General features: G+C 44.1%; 1 protein-coding gene across 1 annotated transcript in view; it reads right to left on the reverse strand.

Annotated features, from left to right (window-relative positions):
• Nucleotides 1-13,688, reverse strand: part of FRMD1 (FERM domain containing 1) — a 55,687-nt gene extending 41,999 nt beyond the window's left edge. Inside the window, exons 1-3 of the mRNA XM_026846426.1 lie at nt 13,650-13,688; nt 6,993-7,156; nt 1,500-1,590 (exon numbers count right to left, since the gene is read on the reverse strand). Coding sequence (XP_026702227.1) covers nt 1,500-1,590; nt 6,993-7,133 — 232 coding nt within the window. The 5' untranslated portion in view covers nt 7,134-7,156; nt 13,650-13,688. The remainder of the gene's footprint in view (nt 1-1,499; nt 1,591-6,992; nt 7,157-13,649) is intronic.
• Nucleotides 13,689-16,554: the final 2,866 nt, after the last annotated feature.

A 16,554-nucleotide genomic window follows, 5' to 3' on the forward strand; every position in this document is an offset into this window, starting at 1 on the left:
TAGTCAACACAGCTTTATTATGCTCTTTGGATTCGGTAGTTACACTGTATTTCCAACAGGCTGAAAGGCATCTACCACAATAGTGTATTTTGGGGCCAGAGCCCCTGTGCTTGACAGGGGGAAGGAAACTGCTCCACAGAAAAGGTGGGAGGGAAGAGAAAAGCAGGGTAGGGAACAGAAAATATGAAACAAGAGAGATATGAAGGGGAAAAAAAAAGTGAAAGAAACACAAGGAGAACAGGAGAAGAGCACCTAATTCAAAGACAATGGGAATGAAATTGCCTTGCTGGCAGGGGAAGACAGAAGCTCCAATTTCACCCAAGAAGTCCTGCAAGTGGAATAGGCAAAAACTGGTGTTATGAAAAGGCAGTGGAGGAGGGGACTCACAGAAGCACAGTCGATTTGTGGAAAAAAGTTAAAAGCATTCAGGTCTTCCTCACAGTAAAAAAAACCCACCTGCTTTGGCTTAAATGCACAGATATATTTGTTAGCTACTGGTTTAGTTACATTGATGGAATCTCTTGGAGACACTACAAACCGTATGGAGATAACAGCTTACACCAGTCTTGCTCAAAAAAAAGCAGAAGTGCAGACAATGAAAACAGAAAGGAAATAAGATAAGCAAGCTTAAAAGAAATATTTTATCCCGCATACTCATAAGGAGGAAAAAGAAACCTTGTTTAAAGGACTCATAAAAGACTATTTCCATTTTAGTGAAATAATATCTAGAGTTGCAGCAATAAATAACAATACACCTTTGAAAAATGTTGGAGGCAAGAAAAGTTCTTTCCACACTTTTGGAAATGTGGGGAGGCAGGATAAGGACAACAGATCCATTTCTAATTACCAAGAGTTAGGTTGGGGTGGAACGTGCCAATGCACACACCATCCCAGAAATGTAATATCTCATATCAGTTTGCTCTGTTAAGGCATCATCTTACACTGCTCCCTGGTCCTTAATAAGCTGTAGGTCCAAGCAGTCTGGACTTCAACCCACAGACTAAGAAATTTTGTATTTCCCATGTCGTATTTCAAAACCTAGTGTCCCCCCTTCACGCATTCAGTCCCCTCAAACCATTTGAGTTTCCTCCCCCTGGTGCCACATTCTTTTCGTGTGACTTCAGGAGATAAGTAACACTTTCAGCCCCGGAGTCCCTTTAAAATTCACCTCCTGTTCAACTACTGACAGTTTTGAATTCAGTGACAAATATGTTGGCTAGCAACTCAGCTACAGGAGAGAAAGAAAACCCCACAAAGAGGTGGCAAGGAAGAACAAAGCAGCAGAACAAAAGCCCCCCCTTCTCCCAATTTGTCTGCCCACATACCAAAGATCAAAAGAACTCCGAGAAGCCTGTGCATAATCTACATACTTTGTGACCTTATTACAATCAAATTCCCCGCAGGCACGGCCGCTGTGTATATATGCACACACTGTAAATACACAAGCGGGTCTGTGGACGTTTGCCAAGTCATTTGCTCCATGCATTGAGTTTGCTTACTTTTAACAATGCTGAGGCCAAAGAAGTGAGGCTCTTTAATCTTCACTAAATCACAAACTTGCTGAAAGAGCTCCTGTCCAGTGGCTTTGACCTGAAAGAAACAACCAATCCAGCATTACAGATGGCTCACACACCTGGATGGAGCAAGTCTCCTTCTTTACATTGGCCAAAACATTTTTGGGTACCATAGCAAAAAAAAACCCCAACAACAACAACCACCCCCACAGAATAAGCTTTGTTTTCAGTATTATTGCTATTATCACAGATTAATAATCAACATATCAGTCTCCTTTCTTCACAGTGCAAAGTAGCTCAGCTCAGTAAGACATGAATTTAAAGTTTTCTATCTATTGGCATCTTTGTACAAGACTGGAGTGCTGCTGGAATCCTAGCGTGGTGCAGAACTGACCTGGCTATTTATAGGTGCTCTTACAAAAAGTGCGTTTGTAATTACAGAGATGAAAATACTACTCTCTTGCAGGTTATTTTTCTTTTTTGAGAGGCTAAGAGAAACAACAAAAACAAAAATAAAACTTTCATTTGGAAGAACTAAAACCAAAAGTATACAAACAAACCCAAGACTGCATGGTTTGATCAGAAATAGCTTGTGGGTTAAAGATAAGGTTGCTCTCTACCCCACACAGAAGAGCTTGTTCTGTCCTCTGCTGACTTCTGGTCACAGCAATTAACATCTTCATCTTCTGAAGCTGTCACCAATGGCCTGTAAACTCCTGCCCATTTCCATGCCACACTGAGACCCCTGCCCCCCATAAAGCTGTGCCTGCACTGAGGAAGCGCTGGGAAAGTAAGGCTGCCAACATATGCTCCTGCAGGGAACAGAAGCTGGGTAGTATTTGCAAGCACAGCACAGAACACGCTCAGCTCAGCCCCAAGTGCTACCAGCTGCAGCTGCAAAATAGTCCAGAACCTCTGAGTTTGGTTATGCTGCTGCTGCTGGACAATACCAATTAGCAGCAGCCGCCTTCCCGAGCGGTGAACGTGCAGTGCTACCTTCACAGCAGCAAAGATGATGGGGTAGAAGTCGACTACTAAACTCTCCGACAAACTAATCGCTGCCATCAAACTCATTGCCACCATAATTCTTCAAATCCTTTTAAGTACAGGCATGCCACGCTCACCAGAAACCGGCTGCGCTCCCCTCCCTGCCCCAGGATGTACCATGTCACTAGACATGGACAATGGGAAACTGGAGGTCATTTAAGTACTCATTCTCCTCTACCTGACAAGGCATCACTAACCAGCCACTCACTACTGCTTTATCAGGAGCTTTGAAGCCTGCACGACACCAATACACACATGCGTGTGCATGTATGTGCTTTGAGAGGGGAGGAGGTAGTGCACAGTTCTGGTAAGGGCCAAAACCACATCTGGGTCTTATCACAGAAAGGTTTGGGTTGACAAGGGACCTTAAAGATCATCTAGTTCCAAGCCCCCTGCCATGGGCAGAGACACCTTCCACTATATCAGGTTGCTCAAAGCCCCGTCCAGCCTGGCCTGAACACTGCCAGGGAGGTCTCTATGTGAGATTGCACTCTTACAGTCTCACACCTAAATACAGTATTCGCTCAGCTTCCACGAACATGCAGTTGGAAGGGAAAGTTAAGCATGGATTTGCATCCTTGAGAAGGATGCAAGCTCTGAGCATGTTCTCCTACTTGGGAAGTACTCGCTAAGGAAGAAGTGACTTACTCCAGCCAGAAAGGTTATACGCATACAAGAGTCTCTGGCAACACAAGACTTTTACACATGTAAAAGCTATATGATGAGATTTAATTTTTTAAGTGGCATGCTTTCACACCTAAGGGAAGAAAAACCTGCTTTAAGATACTTAGTTCTAGGGAACTGAGCTCTTCAGTGGTTTATGACACTCAGCTATAAATCAGCAATTTAATCGGATTTCTTGCACAGAAAGTATGTGAGCTACCACCTTCTCCATTCTGCTTTTGGCACTTCCTTTCTGTATCAAGTTCTACTCCCAGTCTTCAAAGCTATGCAATACTGATTACACTTGAAATTGCTGTTCCCTTCTCCTGCCTTCCACTCTGCTCAAAGCAACCAACATTTTCCTTTGCATTTTTAATCTGTGCACTTCTCTTCGGCCTTTCCTGCCTTTGCGTATGGTTCCTGTGCCAAGCTCTATCCCAAACAAGCCATGAATCATTCCTTCCCCTGATACTCAGCTTTGTCTCACATCAGACTCAGGGCTTCTTTAAACATGAAATTTAGTCTAAAGTGAAGTTGAGTGCAAGTTTATAAAAAGGTAACTGCTACTCCAGTGTCATTCTGTGTGCAAAATATTCACACATATTGCTTACCGGTCTCTATCCTTCTTGGTTCATATGCTTTAAAACATCAGCTCTCCTGCTCACAGAGCAACAGCAAGACTTCAGACCTATGCCTGTCATTCACCAACACAGAGGACCTCACCAGACTTTCCTCCTCTCAAAAAGTTTCTGCTCACACTCACCCTTTCTCCAGCAGCTAGGCAAGAAGCAACATCTGCTGTGGCTGCTTCTGAACTACCCAAACACAGACAGGGTGGCTGCTGCCCTGCTCCCCTTGTTGGCAGCCAGACCTTCACTACCATAGGTCTCTCCTTTATTCAGCTGCTACCATCCCAGAAAATTTTCAGAAGCCAAGTCATAAAAACTAGGTGATATTGATCAACAGGTTCAAAACTATCAGGGAGATAAGACACAATGCTGGCAGATAAACAAAACTGAACAAACTAGATACAATTCCAAGATCTTTGGTGCAACAGATGCAATTTTTAGTTGCATCATTCTCACTCACAGCCTGCTTAAGCTCCCTGGTGCTCATACCCCATCTCTGCACTGGGGCTGCCTGCAGCAAGGCAGATTGCTTTGCTCTGTGCTGATGTCCCTTCTCCCCAGAAGAAACCTCCCACTTCACTGTCCTCCAGGTGGCTGGTGAGCTCCTCACATTCACAGCTAGTCCAAGTTTTCCTCATTGCCATCCCCTCAAATTCATCTATACATCCAGATAGATGGACACCAAAGTTAATTAACAGATACCCAATTATGGGGGAACAGACTTTAAAACGGCTCCTGCTCTTCTCTTCAAGAGCACTATCTGTGAAGGGCATAAGACAAATTCATTTTAAAGAGCAGGCTTTAATCTACATATGACCACATAAAACACGTATAGGTAAACTCTTATCTGGAAGGGTGGAATTTATATGGGAGGGGGGGAGAAAGGAATTACCTGCATAAACACTGTGCTTATCATGGGAAGGATCTATAATTTATTCTGCTGGAAGGATAACCATTCCTACCTACCTCACTGAGCTGCAAGCTTGTTTAGTATTTGCATTCCACACTGAAGAGGTTAAAAGGCTTTGGAAATCTTAAGTAGTGGCATTATTATTCTAATAAATACACAAAGTATCATCTGTGGTTGTGCTAATTAAATTTGGGTTCTACCAACATCACTAGAAAATTGCCTTGATGTTACTTTAAAAAAAAAAAAATCTCTGCAGCTGCAAAATCTTAATTTTTGTTGTTGTTTTGAAGGGGTGTTGTGGTAAAGACAGAAGCCAAATGAAAACCTGGTTTTGGTGACTTGCCCAGCTGTAACAGGTCATGTTTCACTCTCTATGCAATTAGGACACTGTGTGTTGAGGTTTCATGTTTTGCCTAGGCAGCTATTCCCTTTCACATGCAGGCATCTCCACATACTTATTTTCCTAACTTCCCAGCCACCAAAGCAAGAGGCAGCAGAAATGAGGAAGGAAAATGTCTTTAAAAGGGCTACTGAGGAGTGCTGTGTCATGGACCCCTCCACACAACAAGGCAGTGATGCTCAAGGTGCCCTGACACTTTGAAGGGGCAGCAGGTGGGAACGGGGAGGACCCAGCACCTTTCCTCCATCCCTGCCAGTGACCAATGCAAAAGACCATTTCTTATGATTATTAAATACCCTGGAGGTATTTAAAAGACACATAGATGTGGCACTTAGGAACATAGTTTAGTGGTGGACTTGGCAACATTAGGTTTATCGTTGAACTCAATGATCTTAAGGGCCTTTTCCAACCTAAATGATTTTATGGTATCAAGTGCAGGAAGTATCCAGAACTTACAATATGGTCTAAGAGCTGCCTAAATTTAATACTGTGGAACGTGACCCAGTGGTGGAGGAACAGCCATGTGCCCAGCTCAGGGATGCTCACAGCAAGGAGTGGTGATGGCATCAGCCCTGACGGCATGCTGCCCTCCTGCACGCCAGTCTGCACCTTCCCCATGGCAAGGCAGGCTCTGCTATCTTGGACCTTTAGCCTCCCTGATAAAAGCTATAAGAAGGTGAGATCTAGGGTCAGCCACAACAGACCATTACCCAGGCCTGCTCACCTGCCACCAAGAACTCAACTAAACCACCATTTTGTAGTTTGCACATGAGCCAACAGACTGCAAAAGCCTTCTGGGCTGGTAGATGGGCTGGGTTTGAACCGGTAACCTATGAAGCAGAGCACCCCAGATTTTGGTGTTAAAACCTTGTTCCATCCAGCCTTTGTGGCTGTTTCAGTTAAGGATGCCACACAAGCACAGCAGGTAGGAAAATTCCTACATGGATTTTGAAGATTAGCATGCATAGTTTCAAAAACCACCGTTTCAATCAAGTGCTTAAAATAACCGTTCACCTCAGCTGTCTGCTCCTCCTCCCCATCCCAGAGGGGTAAAAAAAAAAAAAAACCAACAAACAAAGCAAAACTTCCCAAGCCCACAGGAGTGCACACACACGCTCACAAGAGAGCGCTTATCTTTGAGGCTAGCTTGTTGTCTGAACGTGAAGTGCCTCTGTCAGCTCGGTTTCTCAGAAGTTCAAGAAGCAGCTGGTGTTGCACAAAGAGGCACTGCACCATGGTGGACACCGTACCACACTGGGCTGCCAGCTGACCTGGCTCTGCCGTCACTTGCACACACACACTTGGGCATTTGAAGCCGTGATCAAAAAACTTAAGCGACTTAGCTCTAGTTTTTGTGTGTACAAGTACTCAAAGGAGGGAAAAACCCCCCACCCTCAATAGCTGTTTACTCTGCCTTAAAGTCTTTGAAGGGATCTGCAGACTATCAAAACCAGAAACAGATAAAACGCCAGAGCAAACGGTCATGTGTTAGGCACATTTGCTAAGTCATCAAGGCATTTCAGTTTCAGTTTTTTTAAAAATTGCTGGATTATCAGTGGCAAAAATATTCAAGAGAATAAAAAAGAAATAACAACAGAAAAAGAGCAGAGGGGACCCCCCTGTCCAAAACCACAACCGGTACTTTTAAGGAACTCTGCAAATGAGTTGAAGCTGTCCAATTAGAAAACGGGGCACCAATTACCCTAAGCTGGCTAATAGCCTTTCGGTCAGCAGACCAGCACCAGGCTTTTCCGAGAACAATGGGAGTTAACAAAACAGAATTGCAGCCGTGATGCATCGACCTCCCGGCCTCCCTCCCGGCCACTCACCCCGACGACCAGGCTGAGCTGCTCCCGGGTGGGCAGGAAGACGCAGACGCTCCGGCTCTCCGGCTGCATCCTGCCTGCCAGCAGCGCCCTGCTCATGGTGGGCAGCTCCGCGGGGCTGAGGTCTCTTCTCCAGGTGGGCATCAGGCTCCCTTCATCCCATGCACCTGTCAAAAAGGTGAGAGCATCAGTGCCACACTCCTGCCGGTGCTGGGAGCAGCCCACAGCACACGTTTGACAGGACACTTTCCTCCTTGCCGTTTAAAAAAAAAAACACAACAAAAACCACCAAAAAGAACCACATTCATTATTTTGCAGCACCACGGTCAACATTTCCCCCAGCATCACAGCACAAACTGTGCGGAGTCGACTTTTAAATAGCTTGTGAGTCCCAGGAGAGCATCATAAAGCAATCAGGTGTCTCTAGAATAACAAACCTGACTCAAGGTTTCGAGTTGTATGTAAGCGGTAAGGCAGGTGACACCATGGACTGCTTCCAAAAAATGCCCATGAGAGAGAAGGGAGCACCCCGTCAGTCAACCAGGTACCTTGCTTTTGCCCAAAGTGGAGATTTCAGTGAGCCATCAGCAGGTGTGTGTCAGTACAGAGGACTTCATCTGAACTGTCTTCCCCCTCACCCCACCACTGCCCTAAATGCTCTATACCTTAGGCTTAAAGGAAGAGGTGAAAACACAAACTCACAAAGCTGAGGCACTGTCTCATACTTTTTCTGAGACAAGCACTGCCAGTCTCCTCCCAAGGGTTGAGCCCAAGCTGCACGAGCATCTTGGAGCTGAAGTTATGGTTACAACAGAAATAAGAGACTGAAATTCAGTTCACGCCCGAAAGCACAGTAGCCAACATCATCTTCACGTTATAGCTAGGTTAGATACAGTTTCCTCAGCAACTTGTGACACTTTATTTACTGCCCTCTCCCACTCCAATGCTCTCCAGGGCGAGGATGCGCTCTGTGGCACCTGACGAATCCAGCAATAAGGGGAGAGGCTCCTTGAGGGCGAGTTAGGGATAAACACCAGCAGAGACCTGAACCAGAAAGATACTAACTGCTCCATCCCCGTGCAAGATGATGCAAGTCAAACCCTGGCTTTCCTGAACAAAGTCCCCCCTGGCGTGACTCATCTCTACCAGCAACACTGGAACACTCATCATCAACACAGCAACAGAGGTGCTGCTGGCTGACGCCTGCCCACAAAGCACCCCAGGCCCCGGGGACGGGCATAACCCCCAGCAAGGGCAGCCAAACACGGGGGCTCTGGCAGTGCTACGCTCTCCCATCACACAAAGCACAGCCCACCTTCAGCAGACAGGCTGTGAAGGGATGTGTGGGCTCTTCCTTCACCCTCCAAAGTGGATTCAATGACAAGGGATCATAAGCAGCAGGGAAGCAGGTCATGCTATGCTAACACAAGACATACACACATACGTATGTATGTACACGTCCATGAGTGCATTACATATAAGTTTTCAAAGCATTTGGTATTTAAAATCACGTTTGTCCTGTTTCAATGGAAAAATATGCTGGAATCACACTCATGTGTGGAAGATGGGAAAAGCAAACTGTCACGAGAAAACCAACTACACTACAGAAAAAACTTGGATTTACCCCTCTCCTTTCAAGTCTATGCTCAAACATTATTTAAAAGAAAAAAATACAAACATGATCTATAAGTGTCCTTTTGCAAGTACAAAAGCAGTTCCATGCACCTCCTTCCCTGAGCAGGCATATACAGTGCTTCCTAATACAGCATTTTTTGATGCAAGTTATGAGACAGAAGTTTACAAAAACTGCATTTACTGTATTAATGAAAAGAGGGGTTTAGTACTTTTTTTCAAAAATCAGAATTGAACAAGAACTAAGATTTTTAAAAAGGAGATTGCTCTAAATTACAAGAAAGCAGGAAAAGCACATTTGATTTCTTGAAACAGGTAAAAGCTTCTATTAAATGAAATATTATGATAAAAACTCTGATTTATCCTCTCATCAATATAATTATAGCGATGAGCTCTCTTAGGCTCCAGGCTACACACTACTAACAGCTGTATATAAATTACAGATGTCTACAGAATGACTCGAGGGCAACGGGTCACCACTGTTATTGCCAGCTGATGTCATATGCACCATAAACTTTATCAACAGCATAAAGACCTCAGAGCATGAGCTCAAGCTTTCCAACATAAGGAGGTTTGTCTTAATTGTCAAACCACTGCACTGGCCAGCGCACATTCCCCCTCCGAGGGGAGATCACATCCAAAGACATTCATGTGGCTCATAACAGAACTGACAATAGGACACAGAAGCGACCATGACATCTACAGAAAACTGTGTGTATGTGTTTAACTGAAGAAACTGAATCCCACTTTCCCATAGTTGCTATAAAATGAAGCTTCTGGAAAGCTTTTCCTCTGGTCTCACACCTGCTTTGTCCATTTGAATTTTTAAGAGAACAACTGTGGACCCTGGGAGCCAGGAAGTGAGAAAGGAAGGGGGAGAAAGTGGTTTTCTCCTTATGTTTTAAAACAAACGAGGTTGTGGACCCCCCCCCCCCAGCAGGTAAGAGGTTAAAGAAGTCATACCCTTAATCTGAAGGGGGAGGTTAAGCACCAGCGCAGCTCAGCCTTCTCTTCTTTAGAGGTATGCTGGGATGTGATAAAACATTAATCATTAACTTGCTAGTACTGCATGTTTACACCTTAAAAAAAAAAAGTTGTGAGCCAAGAATAACTGCCCAATGAAAACAAGTGGCCAGAAGGAATGCTCTTACTTAAAGATACACTATTTCAGACTGCCCATATGCCATTCTTTTGTTTACCACAGATTCCAACCTCTTAACCTCAATTAAACCCTAAAAGCTCTAGCAAATGCACTGCAGATGAATTAATAAAAGCTGAAGTCAATCATCAGCCTCTGGGACACCCTACAGGTTGTTTTTGTTGGGGTAGGTTGTTTTTGTGTTGTTTTGTTTTTTTAAATAACATCATGTTTTAGTGCCCAGAGACGTGCATTTTGAGATGTAATTGCTTGGTCAAAGGCCCAGCAGTCTATCAATGAAACAGTCAAAGGCGCTATTTATTTGTACTCTTCTGGTGTCAGTCAGGAGGCTTATTAGTGCCCAGAGTGGTAGCATAGCTTATTTAGCACTGTTTATTTTACCGAAACACGTACTTAGCGGAGCTTTGGAAAACGCCTGCCATTAATTTCAACACTCCTCTGATTAAACAGCTCATGGACATACAAAAATCATTAAGAAAAACCCTAATCTTCCCCTCCCCTTTCCACAGCCCCTCAAGCTGCCTCCCGGCACTAGACCAGAACCTCAGCACTTGCTGGGTCAAAGCAGGAATGGCTGAGCTTTGCCCAAGTGAGAGTGATAAAAGCAGCAGAGCCCTTCAAGGAAGGAGGAGGAGGAGGAGAAGGAAGACTTTGGCTTCAGATATCAGTGGGATGGCTACATAAACCACCTCACACCTTCATACACGATAGCACAAGGATGGCCTGCCACCACTGAATCTGGGGCCATGCCACAGCCAGCCTGTCTGGAAGCAGGTCTCATCCAAACATCATGTGGGTTCTCACAGTCTTCTGAGCACTGCTGTATTTTAAACATCAATTTGTGGGACCACAGCAAACTGGGTCCTTTATCATGATTTCAGCCTCTAGGTACTGCCAGAACCACATCTTGAGAGGATAAAGCAAACAGATGAACAAGCAATCACCTACCAACTCAAAGCAGCAAAACAGAACAAAGTCCTCCTCTATCAAGAAAAAAACACAGGTAATTCTGTGCTTCCTCAAAACCACCAGGAAACATTATTTGTAAGGTTTATTGTAGTAAAACATCTTAGGAAAGCTGGTTTTGCTAGAGATGACAAAAAATGAGCATCTTGCCGAGGAAACCTTACCAGAGTGGCCCTACAGAGTCCTATCAAAAACTGTCCAGAAATGTTAAGACTCCTCTTAACATTTTCCAGTCATTATCCAGAGATATCTTAGGCTTCTAAGACAACTAGACTCTTAGGCTGCAGTTTCACAATCAGCTTAAGCAGCTCTAATCAAGGCAGTCCTGCAGCAAGAGAGACAGACAACTGCCTGGAAACAAATCTGCCTTTGGCAGCAACCCACACTTGGGCTGCCTTGTACCCATGATGAAACACAGCCTTAAGGCTGAGAACCCCCCTCACCTTCCAGGTATTCTGTCCCCTCAGAGGCATACTGTAGGGCATCAGTACTCTCTGAAAAACAGTAATAAAGAGCCTGAGCAAGTAAAAGAGGTAATGATTGCATATATTAGCCTTTCCCACCTTTAAGACCCCACCCACCTCCTTTGACTATCCCCTGAGATGATGAAAATTTCTCTGGAACGATGCATCCATCAGGAGGGAGGGGAAAAAAGATGCTTGTCAGGGCAGAAAACAAGACTGAAGTTAAACAGCTTTATGTCATAGCTGCAGATGATGTGAGAACTGCCACCTGCAACCAACGCCCAGGACAACTAGGTCATGTCCTGCAGCAAATTCCCAGAAGCACGTTGACTTTTCAAATGTTCCTGTCTCGGCATCACTCCAGCACTAGCACAAGGGCGAGGATGCTACAAGGAGGTAAGGTACTGATTTTGGTGTCCACACACTGATTTTGGGGTAGAATACACACCTGCCTTCAAACACTGAGCACTACTTAGTAGGAAGCCCCTATTCAAAGCCATGGAATGAGGAATACCAAGACACCTCCCAGTCACTTGGGTGCTCTGAAGGACTGGATCCCAGAACTGATGCAGCTTGCGTCCAGGAAAGATGCAACACTGGCAGCAAAGACAACTGGCTTTCAGTCCACAGGTGTGGGAGATGCACCTGCAGCAGACCTGCATCTGCTAGCAACACCTGTTAGATCTGAGTGCAGTCCTCTCGCAGGGATAGGAAATGGGCCTGGCCCCCATCTTTCCTTTAAGATTTTCAAAAGGTACAATGGGAGATGCTTCCAAAAATTCCAGGGCTGTGGAGCCCTAGCAGACTTAGCCATCATCTTGTATCTTTTAGGATAGATGGGGAAATCCTGAGCATTGGTCTTACATACCAACCAGCATGTGTTTTCCTTTCTTTCTGTACAAGCAGCATTCCCTGGTGACACCAAGCTTTAACAATAGAGAGGAAAATGCTTTCTCGTTAGTCTTCATTGCAGGATTAGACTCCCCATGACTACCCCCACTCCACCTTTGTGCTGCGAAGTTTTCCTGCCCCACAACAAGCAGCATGAGTGAGGGCTAGAACATGAAAGGTGCTCTTGAGTTTGTAACTTCTGCTCTGCACACACCCTACAAATGGCCAGGGTGCTCAGGAAGAAGGGATCTCCCAAAATCCCCAGGGACACCCATTCCTAACCTGGGACCATGCTGCTATGCTACTTGGTCTGTAGGCTGCCCTAGTCCTTAAGCTCAAAGACAGGGGACAAATCTTCTACCCAGGGATGGCAGTGTTCTCTGGTGGTCAAATAAGAGTGACTGACATTTTTAGGCACACATCAGACCTTACTGCTGTTAACTAGTCCTCAAGGAAAGGAAAAAGGCTTAGTTAAGGACAGAGGACCAAAGGAGGGGCTCCTACAGCACATGGAAGTGCAACTGCAGAACATCAGTGGCAGGACCATAACAGGGTGGCTACCATGTGTCCACCCGGCTCTCCCATGGGATGAAAAAAGCTCTTCAGCAGTTTGCTCACTGTGAGGACAGCTCAGGATGAATCATCTGGGCTTAATCTTTCCCTGAAACCAAAACTGAATTCAGGAGCCTTTTGCAAGAAACAGACAATGAGTATTAAAGGCTTGGGGCAAAAAGGGATGAATTAGGATTTCACAGGGACTACACTTCTCCATCACTTCCAAGTGATGGAAAGTACCTTTGAATTTTTGTACACAAAAATATGCATCCTTTTAAAATACATTATCAGAAGCATGGGCAAAACTTAGCATTGTACATGCTCTAAACAATACCCAAACAGTAAAGTCTGCAGCTAGAGCACTCAATTGCATTCTAGAATGCCTTTTTCCTTGGGGGACAAACATCCTTTTGCCAACAAGGGAAGACCAATAATCAACTGATCCTGCCTTTTCATTGACTGGTAAAAGTAGCAGCATGTACCCTATCACGTCTGATTACCAACATGAAGTTTCTCATCACAATGAATTTATTTACTTCTGCATGTTCTATAAACTGATTATCAATTGCTTATAGAGCTTCATCATACTTCATATATCAAGCACATTAAAGTTTATGAGTAAGTAGCAACTGAAGGTATCAACTGGCCCAGATAAATGCAGAAGCATAAGAAAGAAACAGCAAAATATGGGACAAGGCGTGAGCCAGCCTCAGTGTCCATCACACCTCACATAAAGGAAACCTACTCAGCAGCAAAGGAAGCCTACTCAGAAGCACAATTACATGTTTTCTCAACTGGATGACCAAGAGAGCATTGCATGAGATCTCACAAAGGTTAAGGGAAGCAAATTGTATAGCCATGCAGTAACAGCAAGCCTGCCTCCACTCAAACACATGGACACATCTCTTTCGAGATGGACCCTTACAGAAAGCTTATTCATGGGCATACACATGCAGCCAGGAGTGCAGTAAAGAAAACGCCACAATCTGGTACCTCAGTGTGAAGGACAACAACTGAAGATACTTCAGTCTAGCACTCCAGCACTTACCCTGCACTTCTGCCACTTAGTGCAATCTTCACTAAAGACTGGTCATCTTCTGCATCTTTTGGAAACAGGAAAAGCAAAGTACAGAGAGCTGCAGCAATGTCTTTAAAATAAGTGAGAGTGAGGCTTTCTTTGTGGCCACTGTAACTGTCAGGAAGCTTAGGAAGCGCGGGGAGAGCAACAGCAAGACCTGGTCTCTCTACTAGCAACTCAAGAGAGAAGCATCTTTCTATATCATGCATATTGCAAATGCATGAGGTCTCATGACCCAGAAGCCTATCAGTTAATTCTCCAACTGGAAACATATTCCTTTAAGTCTCTCAAGGCTTTCTCCCAAGTGGATCTATTATACTCTTGCTTTAATCACAACAGCTGAGAGGCACTCTTCTACAAGACTCTCTTTGCAGAAGTTACTCCACAGTGACGGTATTTTTATATTTGAACTGAGCTGGACTGAATTGGAACAGATCACCAATCCTTCTGAAATACTGTGCAGACCTGTCAGGAAAGAAAATGTAACAATTCTAGAAGTAAGCAGACTATAAAACCTTTATTTAAAAAAAAAAACCAAAAAAAACCACCAAAGCATCATTATAACTTCACAAGAAATACCTGAAGTTGCAGGACAAATAAGAACAGACATGCGTTTACCAATATATCATGTAAAGAACTCTTCCGATGAGGAATAGCTTTGCTACCAGTAATAACCAGGTTAAAAAAATTGGCTTACTTCCCCAGAGGAAGGAGAAAGTCCACTGCTGATCTCGTGGCATTTGAATCACTGTCTAAATATTCAGACCAACTAGGCAGGTTCTGCATCAGTTTGCTTCTAACTTATTCCCCCTAAAGCGTACAGCTCATCTTGGACATATTCAAAGCAGAGAGGAATACTGATTAATGTAAAGTGGATGGATTTCCAGAAAGAATAGATGAAACTCTGCCTGGAACACAGCTTGTCTCTATTTCAAGTGTGAAAATGACAATTTGCCAATACCTTGACAAAATTAACACAAACAGCAGGCTCTTTATGGAAGCAGCTTCAGAGACTGCACACAGCACCACCAGACACCAGCTTCAGCAAAGCTATGGGGAAACAGGAAGACATGGCCCAAAAATGAAACAAAACAAAAAGCCAACTTTACAGGGAGTGCTGCATTTTTCAGGTGATGCTGAATTTTGCAAAAAGCAGCAGTGGAGCAAAAAAAGACAAAGCAAGCATAAGAAATGGTTTAACAAGAAGGAATTACTTCCTCCTGCAATTCTCCAAGGAGCAGATCCTCCTTATCAGGACTTCTTTTGGGCCAAGACCACCATTTGTCCATGCTCAGTTACTAACCACACACTATGAATTAAGGTACCACTGCTAAACACCGCCAAGATAATCAAGGAGCAGTGCAGTAGCACAGGACTTTCTGCAAGAAAAGAAGTGTAACCCTGGAGCACAGTAAGCATGCAAGTAATTTACATTGTCTTGCACTGGATGAACAGTAGGGCGAGGACTTTACTACAAAAGCTAACTGATACAGAGTTAACCACTGGATTCATACACTTTTTACCTGCAGTATTGAGAACAGAAAAGACTGCTCTAGCTTTAAAGCACTATCAGCTTCGCTTTAAAAAAAAAAAAAAAAGAGAGAAATGACATGGCTCTTACCCACTATGCAAAAACTTCCTCTATCAAAAAAGACTTTAAATCAGAAAAACACAGATAAGTACAAATTTTTTTGTTTTAGGGTTTTTTTTGTCTGAGGAAAAAAAGATGACACAAACTTATTTGCCACTGGTGTTTATCCCAATTTATCACATACATATAAAAATCTAGTTAACAACAAAAATCCCTAGGGGAAAAAAAAAGGGCAAACCTGTCTGAAGCACAGACAGTATTTTTTGCTAAACCACTGAAAAGAATCACTACACTCATGTTCTTCAATAGCATTTTGTAGACTTATTTTTGCTTATAGTTGTCTTATTCTCCTCCCTTTTTTTTCTTACGGTGATCTCTGCAGGAAAAATTTTTCCCCTTTTGGATTCCATTTTCTTCTGATTTGGCATTCTTCACCTGAAGCCAAAACACTGGCTACACAGACTCTCAACATCGCCTGTGCTGAAAAGAGAACACTTTGATTAAGAGTGCACAACAATTAAATGGGAGGAATAAACAACAGAGTGAGGCCAAGGCATTTTGTTGTCATTCCAAGTTTTTCAGAAACAAAATAAAATTTAAAAAAGGTAAAAGCTGAATAAATGGAAAACCAATGTCCAAAAAGTTGTTTGGGGTTTTTTTCTCCTTTTTTTAAAACATTACCCCCAAGATCATCAGTGCTAGAAATGCATCCTCATTATCTTCTCTGGGAAAGTGCCCTATGCTTCTGCAGTATTTATTGTCAGCACCTGGGCACCATGGCAGTTCTCTGAAGAAGGGACAAGGTTCAGACAGCACGTTACAGTTTCCTGGTGTGGTGGAAAAAAACAGATGTGCATTTTAAATGCCACCGGGGAGTTAACCTGAGAGCCTGTCACTGCCGAGCAGCAGGAGAAACATCTCTCGATGCAGAGGATGAAGATTTCTCAGCACAGGAAATCCACAGCCTTTCCCTGTAAATCATTACCAAGAAATAATTCAAGGGGTGGAGAAACAACGAAGTATGGGGACACTCTCCTTTTGACACCCAGCCCTTCTTCCATGCACATGTACCTGCGAGGACACTCGTCCTGTCCGATGAAAGCCCGTGACGGTGGGCAGAGCACCCAGACCAGCCCCTCGCCCCCGAGGCGGTGGCAGCAGGCGCTGGAGGAGACCCAGGTGCACCTGCACAGGGGGCTCACCCCGCCCAAGGTGCTCGGTCATGTGGG

Source organism: Athene cunicularia (genome assembly GCF_003259725.1).
Source record: "Athene cunicularia isolate RWA chromosome 3 unlocalized genomic scaffold, athCun1 chr3_part1, whole genome shotgun sequence".
Classification (NCBI taxonomy): domain Eukaryota; kingdom Metazoa; phylum Chordata; class Aves; order Strigiformes; family Strigidae; genus Athene; species Athene cunicularia.